The sequence below is a fragment of the Myotis lucifugus genome, unplaced genomic scaffold, assembly GCF_000147115.1.
Source record: "Myotis lucifugus unplaced genomic scaffold, Myoluc2.0 scaffold_458, whole genome shotgun sequence".
Taxonomy (NCBI): Eukaryota; Metazoa; Chordata; class Mammalia; order Chiroptera; family Vespertilionidae; genus Myotis; species Myotis lucifugus.
This window is the reverse complement of record NW_005871506.1, coordinates 604,856-620,400: the sequence shown is the minus strand read 5'-3', so window position 1 is coordinate 620,400 and position 15,545 is coordinate 604,856. Positions and strand designations below refer to the sequence as shown.

Below are 15,545 nucleotides of genomic sequence, written 5' to 3'. Positions count from 1 at the left end.
CTTGGTCCTCCAAGCACAGGTCACCATTTCATTGGCTGGTTGAGCGCACAGGCCGTGTTGAATGAAAGGTACTTAAACATTAGAAGCACTTCCAGGCAGGGAGATGCTTCCACAGAGACGAGATGGAAGGGGAGTGACTGGTGGGACAGCAGATTCATGCCTCCCAGTCGCGCACTCACTGAATGGCCCACACACCTGCCAGCACAGTTAAGTTTCTCTTCCGCAAAGGCCTGGAGCTGCAATTGTTGAATCTGCACACGCTGCTACTCCCAGGCAGTATTAAACAGGATAATGCTGTATTCTATAGAGCTAGAGTTCTATACACTTTCACTGCCAAACCCCGCAGGACTTACCCGGAGCACAGACAACGACACCGCTGCCCCCAGGAGCCTGGGATAGAATGCCCTTTTTGAGTGAGAGGATCCGTGTGACAAGGGAACCCTAAATCTAGGTGTGGGCAGGAATTACCAACTGCTGCTTCTGTGGGCCCTCACACACACGCAAGCGTAAATCCTTCGTTCCACCCTCTCCTTGTTCCATTTCTGTTTAGACATAACTTGAAAGCCAACTTTGCCCTTGTACATTCTAATTATGTTAAGGCAAAATACTTGCAATGATGCAGTAGGAGTTTCAAGCGAGCCTTTCGGTCCCAAGTGCATCCTAAGTCCACGCTTGAAGATGCTATGCTTTAACGGAGGCAGGGCTTCTCGGCATGTGTGTGGAGGAGCCAGGCATGGGTCTCAACATTTCCAGGGAAAACTATGAGGAACCCAGTGGTGCACTTTTTAAGGGGTGTTTGTCTGGAAATTGGGAGGGTCTAAAGATGACAAAACACACACAAAAAGCCCACTTTTTAAAAAAAGATTTTTTATTTTTAGAGAGAGGAGAGGAGTGGGAGAGAATGAAACATCAATGCAAGAGCATAAACTGGGGATCGAGCCCGCAACCCAGACATGGCACTGCCTGGTTTCGGCAACCTTTGGGTGTACAGGGCAACACCAATCCAGCCACACCAGCCAGGGGGGAAAGCCCACCTGTAAGCAAATCTATAACTTAAAAGAAAGCCTACACTATTCCGAGGGAGGTAGGTTGTTTGCGAGCAGCCATGAGAAACCCAGACACTGGGTGGCTTCTCAGTGTCAGCCGACAGGCCAGACAAGGACTTGCCTCGAGCAGCTTTGCCGTTCTCCAGTCTTCTCCCTCGGGGAGGCCGTGAGGTCTGCAACCGCCAGGATTAGTGTCATCCCCGCAGACAGCAAGGCCCTGACACACTGTGAGCACACGTCATGAGGTCAGTACCAATATTTGGGAGCCTTTAAAGAAGATACTTGAATTTTTGCCCCAATCAAGGAGAAAGGTTTTGCCGTTTGGTTTACATTGAAGACCTAGTTGGCTCATCGTCTGAGAAATAAACTTTCCCTGGATTAGGAAACCTCATCATGAGACTTGAGATAAACTGGTTTGGAAAGTTTCCTCAGTTTCTCCTGGCTTCGAAGTCCCCGGCCTCGTAATGAGGTAAGGCCCATTGGAGGCAGATGAATCTGAGTAAGAAGAGTAAGAATAATGATAATATTAAGAACTATAATCACTGCAGCAGCTTATATTCATTGAGCAGTTTCTAAATACCATGCTCTCTGCTCAGCACTACATCTGCAGAGTCATTAATCCTTACAATCATCTCGGGGCATTATATCAGCATTTACAGATGAGAAAATGGAGGCTTAGAAGTTAAAACTTGCTCAGATTAGACATGAAGTGAGAGAGCGGATCTGAACCTAGATGTGTCTGATGCCAGAGCTGGGCTCTTCTTGGCCATGTTGTCTGCATGGAGGGAAAAGCCACAAACCACAGTGAAATGAAAATGCAAAGGTGAGGGGAAGCATGGTCGCAAAGATGTGTGCGTGGTGGCAAACTGGGACCAGCCTAAACGTCTACCGGAAGGGCTCATTCTCACAAAAGGATGCAAGGCAACCATGCAAAAGAGAGAAGCAGACATGCCCAGAAGCCAGGAAGTAAAGCAAGCAGGCAATAAACAGGACACCCAGGACTCGTGTAGTTTAACATGTTAAGCACCGTCAGTCACTGGTAACTGACACTATACTTTCCATCCAGAAGACAAAACAGGATGGGCGCTTAATGTGTTAAGAAAATGTATGTACATGAGTGTGGAAAAAAAGACTACAATGATATATTACCAAACTATCAGGTTCAGCCAATACAATAAAAATTAAATATTGATAATTCAAAAATTTAAAAACAATCTATACTAATAAAAGACAAAGATTCTAACTGACAGTACCTTTGCTATGCCCTAAGCCATGCCCACCAGCCAATCAGAGCAACTATATGCAAATTAACCCAACCAAGATAGCGGCGGCAGACACGGAGCTGGAGCAAGCAGGAGGCTTGGTTGCCCAGGCGATGGAGGAAGCCAAGCTTCCTGCCTGCTTTGAGCTGGCTGTGGCCTCCGCTCATGGCAACAAAGTTTCAATTATAGCAGACAAATAAATCCCAGATACCTGCTTCCAGCCAGACTCCACTGGGATCTGGGGTAGCTGGGGGTTGTGGCCAGCCTGCAAACAACCATCAGCCCCTCACCCAGGATGGTCACAACCTCATGGGGTGAGGGTCCCCACTGGGGGGCTTAGCCAGCCTGCAAACGGCCCTCAGCCCCTCACCCAGACTGGCCAGGCACCCCAAGGGGGACCCCAACCCTGAAGGGGCTGTGGCCAGCCTGCAAACAGCCATCAGCCCCTCACCCAGGTTGTCCAGGCACCCCAGGGGGGACCCCTACCCTGAAGGGGCTGTGGCCAGCCTGCAAACAGCCATCAGGCCCTCACCCAGGCTGTCCAGGCACCCCAGGGGGGACGTCTACCCTGAAGGGGCTGTGGCCAGCCTGAAAACAGCCATCAGCCCCTCAGCCAGGCTGTCTAGGCACCCCAGGGGGGACCCCTACCCTGAAGGGGCTGTAGCCAGCCTGCAAACAGCCATCAGCCCCTCACCCTGGCTGGCCAGGCACTCCTATATAATAAAAGGGTAATATGCAAATTGACCCTAACAGCAGAATGACTGGTCACTATGACACACACTGACCACCAGGGGGCAGACGCTCAATGCAGGAGCTGCCCCCTGGTGGTCAATGTGCTCCCACAGGGGGAGCTCTGCTCAGCCACAAGCCAGGCTGCCGACTGCCAGTACAGTGGTGGTGATGGGAGCCTCTCCCACCTCCTCAGCAGCACTAAGGATGTCCGACTACAGCTTAGGCCTGCTCCCCGCTGGCAAGTGGACATCCCCCGAGGTCTCCCGGGCTGCCAGAGGGATGTCTGACTACCAGCTTAGGCCCAATCCCCAAGGGAGCGGGCCTAAGCCAGAAGGTGGTCATCCCCCGAGAGGTCCCAGACTTTGAGAGGGCACAGGTTGGGCTGAGGGACCCCCCCCCCCGAGTGCACAAATTTTTGTGCACCAGGCCTCTAGTATGTGTGTGTGTGTGTGTGTGTGTGTGTGTGTATACACTAGAGACCCGGTGCACAAAAATTTGTGCACTCAGAGGGGAGAGGGGGTCCCTCAGCCCGGCCTGTGCCCTCTCAAAGTCTGGGACCCCTCGGGAGATAATGACCTGCTGGCTTAGGTCAGGGCAGGGCCGTATGGGGAGGTTATGGCTCTACCCCGTCACACACAGAGCAGGGCCCGTGGGGGCGGGGATTGGGGCGCTGCACCCTGTCACACACAGAGCAGGGCCGATCAGGGTGTTGGGGCGCCACACCCTGTCATACACAGAGCCACAGGGCGATCAGGAGTTGGGGAGCTCCCCCCTATCAGGCACAGAGCAGGGCTGATCAGGGGGTTGGGGCACCTCCCCCTGTCATGAACAGATCAGGGCGGATAGGAAGGTTGTGGCCCCGCCCCTGTCACACACAGAGCCGAGGGCAATCAGGGGGTTTGGGCGCTGCCCCCTGTCACGCTGATCCCGGTGCCGGGAGGCCTCGCTGCTCCGCTGATTCCGGTGCTGGGAGGCATATTACCCTTTTACTATATAGGATAGAGGCCTGGTGCACGGGTGGGGGCTGGCTGGTTTGCCCTGAAGGGTGTCCCGGATCAGGGTGGGAATCCCGCTTGGGTGGCTGGCCAGCCTGGATGAGGGGATGATGGCTGTTTGCAGCTGGTCACACCCCCTTCAGGGTGGGGGTCTCCACTGGGGTGCCTGGCCAGTCTGGGTGAGGGGCTGAGGGCCGTTTTCAGGCTGGCGGGTGACTGAAGCTCCCAACCTGTCCTTTTTTTCTTTTTTTTTTATTCTGGGCCAGCTTTAGCTCTGAGGCTTAGCTCCAGCTCTGAGGCCTCGGCTGCTGATAGCAGGTGTCTGGTTTGTTTGGGTTCTATAATTGTAACACTGTTGCGGTCCTGCTCACTCCAGCTCTGAGATCCCGGCTGGCTGAAAGCAGGGATCTGCGTTTGTTCTATAATTGAAACAATGTTGCGGTCCTGCTGGCTGAAAGCAGGTTTCTGGGGTTTTGTTTAGCTTCTATATTTGTAACAATGTTTCTTAAACTGCAAGCTCAGAGGCCGGCAAGGCAGGTGGGGGACGTTGGCTTCCTCTGTCACTGAAGCAAGCAAGCCTCCTGTTTGCTTCAAGCTGCCTGGCTGCCAGCCGCAATCTTGGTTGGCAGTTAATTTGCATATCGCCCTGATTAGCCAATGGGAAGGGTAGCGGAGGTACAACTAATTACCATGTTTCTCTATTATTAGATAGGATATATGCCTAAGTGACCATTATGACAGAACGACCAGTCAACCAGTCACTATGATGCGCACTGACCACCAGGGGGCAGACGTTCAAGGCAGGAGCTGCCCCCTGGTGGTCAGTGCAATCCCACAGGCCTGCAGGGATCAGGCCTAAACTGGCAGTTGGACATCCCTCTCACAATCTGGGACCCCTCGGGGGCCTAAACTGGTCGTTGGACATACCACAAGGGGTTCCAGATTGAGAGAGGGTGGAGGCCGGGATGAGGGACACTCTCCCTCTACCCCCGCCCCCAGTGCACGAAATTTCATGCACTGGGCCTCTAGTTTAATACAAAATTTGCTGTGGATTAAATTTATAGTCTCCCTCTTACCCCTGTCCCCCAGTTCCCCTCTTAAGAAACAATTACCAGCAGTTTTTTGTAGGTCAAGGGTAGAAAATTGGTAGTTTCATATGGTTAACCCAATAGTTACAGGGGTCACTTCCACAGGGTGTGAATTTTGACAAATTTCACTTTCTATCTTATGCATGCCTTTAATGTTTGAACTTTATTATTTTATTAACAACAACCTTGTCTAATATAAGAAGAAAATTTTTCCATAAAAAAGTGAAAAGCAAAAGAGAACGCTATGCAACTGAGAGCTGGCTTTCCCTTCTATACATGGGAAAGCTATACACGTAGGAGATAGTCTTCTTTGGCATCTTGGTTGGTCATGATAGGCTGATGGCATGCAAGGAGAGCTTGTTTCCAACATGCCTCCTGCAGTAGCTCTGGCCTTCTAGACCAGTGGTTCTCAACCTTCCTAATGCCGCGACTCTTTAATACAGTTCCTCATGTTGTGGTGACCCCCGATTTCATTGTTACAAATCGAACATAATTAAAGCATAGTGATTAATCACAAAAACAATATGTAATTATATATGTGTTTTCCAATGGTCTTAGGCGACCCCTGTGAAAGGGTTGTTCGACCCCCAAAGGGGTCGCGATCCACAGGTTGAGAACCGTTGTTCTAGACAAACACTCAGCAAAGGATGAGTACCCACCACGTGTTAACCGGGTCACACTTACTGGCCTTGGATACGGGATCTGGTAGTGCAGTCCGATTTCGATCCTAGCTGTGCATTCATCTATGCACTGCTTAATCTGGTCTGTGTCTGTGAGCTGGTGAAAGACAAAACGGGCATTTTTCTAATGCTACACAGAATACAGGTACACATTTTCTGAAACTCTTTTGATTTACCATTCAATAAATTAAATATTGATAATTCAAAAATTCAAAAGAAATCTATATATATAATATATATAAAAGCCTAAGCGACCGTTATAACCGGATGACCACCAGGTAGCTACGATGCACACTGACTACCAGGAGGAAGCTCAATGCAGGAGCTGTCCCCTGGTGGTCAGTGCGCTCCCACAGCCAACTTCCTGCAGGTGGCCAACCTCCCGAGGTCCCTCCCTGTGGCCGGCCAGCCCCCATTGGCCCCTCAGGGGCTATTGGGGCTGGCCAGCTAACCTCCCGGCCCCGATGAGCCTGATTGGGACTGGGCAAGATGGGCCCCCATCGGCCCCGATCACCAGCCAGGCCAAGGGACTCCACCCGTGCATAAATTCGTGCACCAAGCCTCTAGTTTAATATAAAATTTGCTGTGGACTAAACTTACAAAATGCAGTCTCCCTCTTACCCCTGTCCCCCAGTTCCCCTCTCAAGGACAACAATTACTAGCAGTTTTTTGTCTGTCTTCCCAGTGGTATTCTCTGCATATATCAGCATACATGTATACATGTAGGTTTTTTTCTTTGCTTCTATTGAATTTTTTTAAATTGGACATTATTGTAGGAGTCCCCCTCCACCACTCCCTCTTTGCCCACCTGAACCCTCCCTTTTCCTTCACCTTTACCAAATTATTGCCTGTGCCCAAGGGGTATGCATATATGGTTTTTGGGGTTTGTTTTTTTGAGCGAGGGAGAGGGAGAGAGGAATAGAAACATTAATGATGAGAGAGAATCATTGATTCACTGCTTCCTGCAGGCTCCCAACTGGGGATGGACTCGCAATCTGGCCATGTGCCCTGACTGGGAATCGAACCGTGAGCACCTGGTTCAAAGGTCAACGCTCAACCTGAACCACACTGGCTGGGCTGCATATATGTTCTTTAGCTAAACCCTTCACCTTCTTATCTAGTCACCTCCCACCAACCTCCCCTTGGGCACCAGCCAGTCTGTTACATGTATTCATGTTTCTGGTTCCATTTTGTTTGTCAGTTTATTTTGTCCATTAGATTCTACAAATGAGAGAGATCATATGGTATTTGTGTCTCTGACTGGCTTATTTCATTTAGCATAACGCTCTCCAGGTCCATCCATGCTATTACAAAGGGTAAGGGATCCTCTTTTTTAAAGCTACATACTATTCCACTGTGTAAATGTACTATAGCCTTTTTTATCCATTCAAGGTTTTTTTCTCACTTTGTTCTGAATCTTGCTTTTTCCACTAATAAACTGAAGCTCCTTCTATATTTATGCATGTAAAACTGCCCCATTCTTTTTTTTAAAATATATTTTTATTGATTTCAGAGAGGAAGGGAAAGGGAGAGAGAAACATCAATGATGAGAATCTGATCCTCTACTGGGGATCGAGCCCGCAACCCCAGCATGTGCCCTTGACTGGAATCGAACCTGGGACCCTTAGTCCACAGGCCGATGCTCCATCCACTGAGCCAAACCAGCTAGGGCTGCCCCATTCTTTTGAACAGCTGTACCAAAATCCAACATAATTTAACCAATCTTCTCCTGATGGACATTTAGGTTATCTCCAATCTTTGCCATTATAAACAAGTTATGGATCCCTCTAAATTTTTTTGGCTCACATACAAATATATCTAAAAGATAATTTCCTAGAGGAAGAATTATGGGTCAAAGGGTATATGTTCATGCATTTTTAATTCTCATAGATAGTGCCTCTAGATTCAAATACCCAGTGATTTTCAACCTTTTTAATCTCATGGCACAGAAACTAATTAATAAAATTCTGCAGCACACCAAAAAATGTATTTTTTGCTGAGCTGACAAAAAAATACAAAAAAATAGGTATAGTTTTATTTCATTCCTATTGGACAGCTGTTGTCATTTTTTTATTTGGCTATCTAAAGGAAGAGAGGTCAGTGCCCCTGACTAAATAGTCAGGTATTTCATGTTTTAAACATTCTTGCGGCCCTGGCTGGGTGACTCAATTGGATTGTCATCCTATACACCAAAAGGCTGCAGGCTCAATTCCCAGTCAGGGCACATACCTAGGTTCTGGGAGCATATGGGGAGACAACTGATCAATGTTTCTCTCTTACATCGTTGCTTCTCTCGCTCCCTCTCTCTAAAAATCAATAAAAATATATCCTCAGGTGAGGATTAAAAAGAAAAAAGGATTACTAAAAATTCTTGTGGTACCCTCGTTGAAAATTGCTGCTCTAAGGGGCTGATGGATTTAAATTCCTTCAAGCAGCTATGAATCACATTCCCACAGCACTTCTTCACATCCTCGCACGTTGGTCAAACTTTAAAGTAACCCAATTGTCTCAGCAAGTGCTGCTAGACATTGAAGAATGATTCATCTCTCTCTCATTTTAAACTGTGAATTGCCTTGCTCATTAGTAAGGGGAAGAAATGGCTTCTGAAATTCTAAAATGGCCAAATTGTAGTAGTCCAGTTTCAAGTAAAAGAATGACAAGTTCATTCTCAGCAACAGAAAGCTGGTGGTGAAGGGGAGAGAGCCTCTCACTCTGAGATGCCGTGAGTCAACGCGGGCTGCTAAGCAGTTGCCAGTGGCCTCAGAGCCGAGCTGGGCTGCAGCAGCCCCACAGGACACCACAGGGAAGGCTGGGCTGCGCGGCTTGGAAAGCCCAAGTGCCTTTGTGTCCCGTGGCACCTCCTGGAGCATGAGAATTGCAGTGCACAGACCCCAGGGGAGTCCCTTGGGCAGAGGCTCAGCTTTTTGATCTCTGTGCTTCTCAGAAGCTGTTGCTTTGATGCCCACCTTGGGAACATGTCCATGTCCCTTCCCATTTGCCTCTTAGGATTCAGAGCAATTCATGAGATACCTTTGGATTATTATCAAGCTCTTACAGCAAGTGGTTACAAGAAACTACGTATGTCTGTCTGTAATGAGCAATGGGGGAGAAAGAAAGCCCTGACAGAGCTATGGCCACGGGGCCGAGGGCGCCTGGGCTCCAGCTTCCATCTGAACAAGTTTGGGTTAGAGTTCTCCAAATTCCACCTTTCAGAGGCTGCCTGCATGATTTGATCTCCCCACCACCAACACTAACACTAAACTTTTTCTTTATGCCCTGGCTGGCTTGGCTCAGTGGACAGAGCATCGGCCTGTGGACTGAAGGGTCCCAGGTTCAATTCTGGTCAAGGGCACATGCCCAGGTTGTGGGCTCAATCCCCAGTGAGGGGTGTGCGGAAGGCAGCCAATCACTGATTCTCTCTCATCATTGATGTTTCTCTCTCCCTCTCTCCTTTTTCTCTGAAATCAATAAAAGTTTTAAAAAAATAAAAATAAACTTTTTCTTTAAATGGACTCTTCTAAGCATAGTAATTGTGAAAGAACCTGATACTCTATTTTCTTTCTATACATAGGAAAACAAGCACATATGTTAAAATGAAAAGCCCATGTACCTCCCCCAACATAAAAATCTCACTTCTGCACCGCCATGCACACATGCGCCCTCCGCCCCCACCACACTGGGCCCATGCAAGCAGTGGCAAGTGAGGGACTGATGGCTGCCATACTGGAAACCCAGGGTCTTAGCAGTCCTCAGGGCACGTGCTCTTGTGGCACCCCCAGCACCAGGCTGGGCATTGTGAGGCCATGGTCCCTGCCTTTACTGCCAGAGAGGACAACCTGAAACCTAAAGCTACAGAAAGGCACAGTGGTGCACAATCAACTACCATATAGGAATTCAGGACAGGGCTCATCCTGGGGTCAGGTGAGAGCAGAGAAACTGAGGAAGGCCTCCTGAAGGCAAATTGAGTCAAAGTATTTGTAACGCTGGTCAATCTATGACACCCACAAGGCAGGCCCATGAGCGACGCTCCGGAGTGTAAGGCACTGTATTAAGTTCATTAAATACACTAATAATTTCATTATACACAAAGCAGACATTTTGAAACGATGCAATAAAAATAAACAGAAACAGCACTTGCAGTATTTGATTCCATTCCTCCCAGGGCAGTTTAAGGACCTTGGGGCTGCGTGTACGCTGGTGTGGCACGCATGGTGTGCACCAGGAGCAGAGTGTGGAGAAGCTGGAGGGTCACATGACCATTATACTTGGGGGAGGTCCTTCAGGTGGGTGGTAAAAGGCCAAGGCTGGGTGTTCACATATGGGAGCTGGAACCACAAGGCAGCTGCCGGTCCTGGGCATCAGCACATACGCTGACCTTCAGAGCACCTATGGCTGGCAGCAGGGGTGTGGAGAAGGCGGGTCAGAAAGGAGACTGAGGCAGGGGCCAGAGTGGATGAAATAAAGGACATTTCATGAAGGAACTCAACAGCATGGGATCCGTGAGATCACGCGGAGGCGGCCAGAGAGGTTGGGAGCTGGAAGCCTCGCCCGTGCGCTGTGCCAGGCCGTCTTCCTGAGGAGCTCCAGGTGATGCCTGAGGGCTTCCTGGGGTGACTGAATGGAGCCCCTCAGAAGTGGCTTCTGGCCCTGGGGTCTATCGGGCGTGCAGTGCTATTAGACGGTTCCTAGGCACTACTGAGCCCATTCTGTGGGCCCAGAGGGCAAGCTCACTCTGCTGGCCAGAGGCTTGAGTGCAAAGCGAGGTCATCAAGGGCATCCTGTGCTTAATTCTAGTCTCTTCCCTCAGAATGGGTTTACACTGGAGGCTCTGCCTAGTTTATGAACTGAAAAACAAAACAAAACCGTGTACCCTCCCACGGGAGTGGCCCACAACAGGCGCAGGGGTGCAGGGTTGCTCCCGCCGGAACCCTGCCTGCGGCTCAGCTCGCCGACGGGCCTGCTGCGGGTGCTGAGCCAGGCAGCCCAACCGAGACCGAAGGCAAGTGCAGGGGAGACCCAGCAGAGCCTCCACGGCTGCCCGCCGCGCTCTGCCGCTGTGACTGCTGTCCTCTCGACTTTAGGACAGAGAGAAATAGACAAACACAAGCAGCTACTCTCCTTGCCATCTCCGATCTCCGATCTCCGATCTCCGACTGAGGCTACTCACATTTTTGTTTTTCTGGAACAGCGTCCTGGCTTCATGGCGGATGTACTGTTTTTCTCTCGCGGTGTCTTCCACCCGCCCTGACGCTGCCTGCCACTGCCTCGCAAGCCTGAAGATTCGGCGGTACAGGCCAAGCACTTCTTGTCTTGTGGCTGTGGTCATCCTCGCACTCACCGAAGTAGAAGAGGGAACATTTGCATGAAAACCCCACCTGAGAATAGGCAGCTAGAAGAGGTGCATTTTTAATCAAGCTCTTTCGACTAAAATTGCTTTCTCAAGCAAGCTGCTTGGTGGCACTGCTGGGCGGGCGCTGGCCTGCCCATCACCGCGTGGCTGAGGCTGCTCCCGGGCTGTTTCCTACGACAGCCATTTTCACAAACATGGCAAAACCGAAACGCACATTCACTATTCTTTAAGCTGGAAAGAACACTCGGGACGAGGCTCTCGGTGTGTACGCTGGTAACTTACACCACTACCCTGGGGGCCAAGGAGCAGGCACATTTTTAATAACTGAATTTAGTGCAGGGGCTGCTAACTCAAGTCCTTCCAGGCCCGGCCGGCAGGGAACGTGGCTGGCGGGGCAGTGGCCAACGGAGAGGACATGCCCCCTTAAAAAGGCCGCTTCTCAGCCCGGCCAGTGGCTGCCACGTAGAAACAAGGGCCTGGCGATGCCAGATCTCCGGATAGCTTACTAGGTGACCGTCCAGATTTTTAAAAGATGAAATCTCAAAAAAGACACGAATTCATTACTTTGGAAAATGTGAGTACCATGAAGGCCAAGCAAATGGTGTCTGCAGGCTCAGTTCCACCTTAGTTCATCATAACCTTGTTGAAAAGATTTCTTGTGCTGTTGGTCTACGTCCTGTCCACAGAACTGCGTGTGCAGAGAACTAAAAACCTCGGTGATGACGGAAGTCCGTGGCCCCTCTGGGTTTTACTCTGAGACAACAAGGTTTTATGTTGAGAGGCCCTGGCTAAGACCCCACCTAAATGCATTCCCTAAAGTAACTGTGTTTTAAAAAATTCCTGTTAACATCCTGAAATATTCCAGACACACAAAATGATACAGAGAGTAATATAATTAACAGCCACAGATTCACAGTGAACCTTAAAGGATAAACTGTATAGCTGAAACCCTCACTGTCCCTCTTCCAAGTCAAATTCCCGTTTCTCTCCTAGAGGGAACACTAGCCTGACTGGTCTATCTCTCACACGTTTTTGTAGGCAACGTGATATAGTGCTGCTCAGCAAGTTTTAAAACTGTATCTCCATGTGCATGGGCAAGGCCTGGCCTTCCTGTCCCTTGCTTTTTTGCCCATTTCTGTGAGACCCATCATGCTGTTCCTTTAGCTCTAGCTCATCTGTTCTCACTACTGCCATTCGGCCCACTGTCTGGTCACCCTGTGTCCACTCGCCTGCTGCTGGACGTTAGGTACTTGCTTCTCTTACTTGGGAAAAAACTTCAGCCTATTTCTCTGCTATTAACTTTAAATCAGAGAAGAAGGCCCACGCCTGGAGGATCCCGACTAGCCAGACTTAGGGCATGGACCCTACCCCGCCTCTAACACGTGGAGCTGAGAAGAGGGAGAACAGATCAGAGAGGGAGCACGTGGCCAGGCACAGGGCCTCCTCTCCAGGACCCTGGCTTTCCGGGCAGCTCACCAGGGGCAGGGAGAGGACGATGGAGACAGTGTGCTAGGCAGCCCTGGGTCTATGAGAACTTCGGCAGCTAAAGAATGTAGATGGGAGCTGGGAGGAGGGGTCGGCCCAGAAATTCCAAGTACTTCCAAGGAATTCACCTCACAGGGCACCTCTCTTTCAACTGTGACTGCCCTTCCTACTCATCCCGACCCTGGCGACTTTTCCTGAGCAACCAGGACTGAACCAAGGCTTAACTGTTTGATGAAAAGCTTGAAAGCACAACTTCACCAATTCAAGTTAACAGGACTGAGGTTAAGAGCCGACACCAATTCTGACGTCCACGATGCTTCAGAGAAATTGCTTAAAAGGAATAAAAACCAGGAGAGAACATCATGCTTTGTGGCCGATCGTTAATAAAAACCCAGAGGAGATGATGTCGTCTTCCTGCTAAGGAAAGGGTTCTGAGTGCTGGCTCTCCCTAAAATCCCGTGTTTTCCTGTGCACGTCTGGGAGTCAGCTCCTGTGAGAGGCAGGGCGTCTGTAACTAACATCTACTAAAGATGCCTCACCTCCCTGTTAGCAGGACCTGGAGGAGAGAGCCTGGCATAGGAACACCGAGCATCTCTGCTGCGTCTGAATTTAATTGCTTTCCTTCTCTCCTCTAAGAACCTCAGCCCGAGCTCTTACTGATCATACACCAGCACCTGACACAGGACCCTGGAATTAGGGCACTCCCGGTAACAAGCAGAACAATTGGTACTGAACAGGCCTATTTTCAAAACACTGGAATGTTTAAGTGCTGGGAAAACTAATCCTGAAAGGGGGTAAGTGATGTCTCCTCTCCAACATCAGTTGACATAGAAAGCCTACATGTTACTGGACTGAAGGGGTCCATTTACCTACATGCATCAAAGCCCAATCCAACGGGAACAGGAGTTTGCAGCAAAGAAAGTACGTACAGGTTTACAAGTGAGGAGATGTGCCCAGCCCAGTCACAGGCAATTAATGCTAAAACACCTAGCCTCCCAGTGGCTCCCAGGAAATGGGCTACAGGAAAAGGTCATGATCATGGTGGCTGAAGGAGTGGGAGTGAGCGCCCTACTCATCACTGTATCAGGTCCTGTCTGGTTTCATGAGGGTGTGGTCCCCATGGTCTTACTGTTTCATGTCTTGCGACTGAAACCTATCTGAAGTCAAGGTGCTATCTTGAGCTTGACCAACATTCTGTGGTCAAGAGACCTCAGGCTTTATTCTTAAGACAGTTGGATACTGACCCTGGTGTCCCACGGGTTCAATTATTAAGGAAAGGAATGGATGGAGAGGAATAAGAAAGGGTCATGTGAAAGAAATGGGAGTTTCTGGGTGGCTCAGTTGGTTGGAGCACCATCTTGTACAACAAAGAGGTTTTGGGTTCAATTCTCAGTCAGGGCACATACCTAGGGTTGTGGGTTCAATCCCAGTACACATATGAGAGGCAACCAATCAATGTTTCTCTCTCCCTCCCTTCCTCTCTCCCTACAATCAATTTAAAAAAATATCCTCAGGTGAGGAAGGAAAAAAAAAGAGGGTTTCTGTGTGGATAGAAATTATGAAGATTTCCCAAAAGAATGGTCTACGGTTTCCCATGGTGTTCTATTTAAAAAAAAAAAAAAAAATTTATTGATTTCAGAGAGGAAGGGAGAGGGAGAGATTAAAACATCAATGATGAGAATCACTGATCCCCTGCCTCCTGCACACCCCCTACTGGGAATCAAGCCCGAAACCTGGGCAAGTGCCCTGACTGGGAATCCAACTGTGACCGCCTGGTTCAAAGGTCGATGCTCAACCACTGAGCTATACCAGCTGGGCCAGGTGTGTACCGTTTACAAGTCTGGCTTACCATTTCCTTCTAACTCTTGTGCAAAAAAAAACAAGGAAAAAAATGCCTCTGTTGTTCTTTCCTTATTAGAATCTTTCAGTTCTTTGGAGAACTCATGTTCTTTCTTATCTTAGGGTTACGTACCTGTTATTTCTAGAAGGCTCTCTCCTGACCCCCTCCCATGTACCTTACCAACCCCTAGTCATCCTTTAGTTCTCCGTGAAAACATGGAGGTCTCGGACGATCTCTCCCCCTCCCCTTCTGCCTCACCATATACGCCAGATCAGGTCTCTCTGTTGAACTGTCCCTTGGCACCTTGTATTTCTTCTTTGTAGCAGTGATCACTCAAGAAATGGCCTGTCAATGTCTGTCTTCCCCCACAGACTCTAACCTCTATGGGGACAGTACCACATGCATCGTATTCACTGCTGAATGCTCGGCACCTGGCAAGGTGCAAACTGCTAGTCAACAAATGTCTGCTGAATAATGAAAACCTCATGCTATGGAAGCTTGAGATTCTAGAAACATCATCAGCCATGTATAAAAAATTTTTTAAAGTTCTTATCCTTTTGATTTATATTTGTCTCTGTTCCTAGAAAGTAAGTTGTTTAGAAAAAGTACCTTTTCCCTAGAAGTCTTCCTTCCTATGGATTTAATGGCTAGACACCAACATTTATTCCTCCAACCATCACTGACCTCTCACTGATGCAGAACCGACAGCCCTTTTCCTTCCTCTCTAGTTTCCGGGGTTGATCTGATGCAATGGGGTCTGCTAGGATTTCCTGCAGGACATCAGAAATATGAAGTTGTTCAGCGGTCCACAACTGAACTGCAGTATGGACTGCCTGTGAAGTCTATTCTTACATAATTTTTACAGTAAAAATTTTGTAACTTTCATTCTTATGATTGACTAGAGGCCCAGTGCACGAAATTCGTGCATGGGTAGGGTCCCTAGGCCTGGTGGCGATCAGGACCGATCGGGGCCTCCTGCCTGCCCACTGGGGCCTTCCTTCATTCCTCGCTGTCCCCTGGTGGTCAGCGCACATCATAGCAAGTGATCAAACTCCCGATCTCTGGTA

The 15,545-nt window shown here is 49.1% G+C and overlaps 1 protein-coding gene across 1 annotated transcript in view; it reads right to left on the bottom strand.

Annotated features, from left to right (window-relative positions):
• Positions 1 to 855: 855 nt before the first annotated feature.
• Positions 856 to 15,545, bottom strand: part of LYRM1 (LYR motif containing 1) — a 15,916-nt gene continuing 1,226 nt past the window's right edge. The window contains exons 2-5 of the mRNA XM_014445495.2: positions 15,163 to 15,248; positions 10,971 to 11,136; positions 5,808 to 5,900; positions 856 to 1,541 (exon numbers count right to left, since the gene is read on the bottom strand). Of these exons, the coding sequence (XP_014300981.1) occupies positions 1,425 to 1,541; positions 5,808 to 5,900; positions 10,971 to 11,136; positions 15,163 to 15,248 (462 nt within the window). The 3' untranslated portion in view covers positions 856 to 1,424. The remainder of the gene's footprint in view (positions 1,542 to 5,807; positions 5,901 to 10,970; positions 11,137 to 15,162; positions 15,249 to 15,545) is intronic.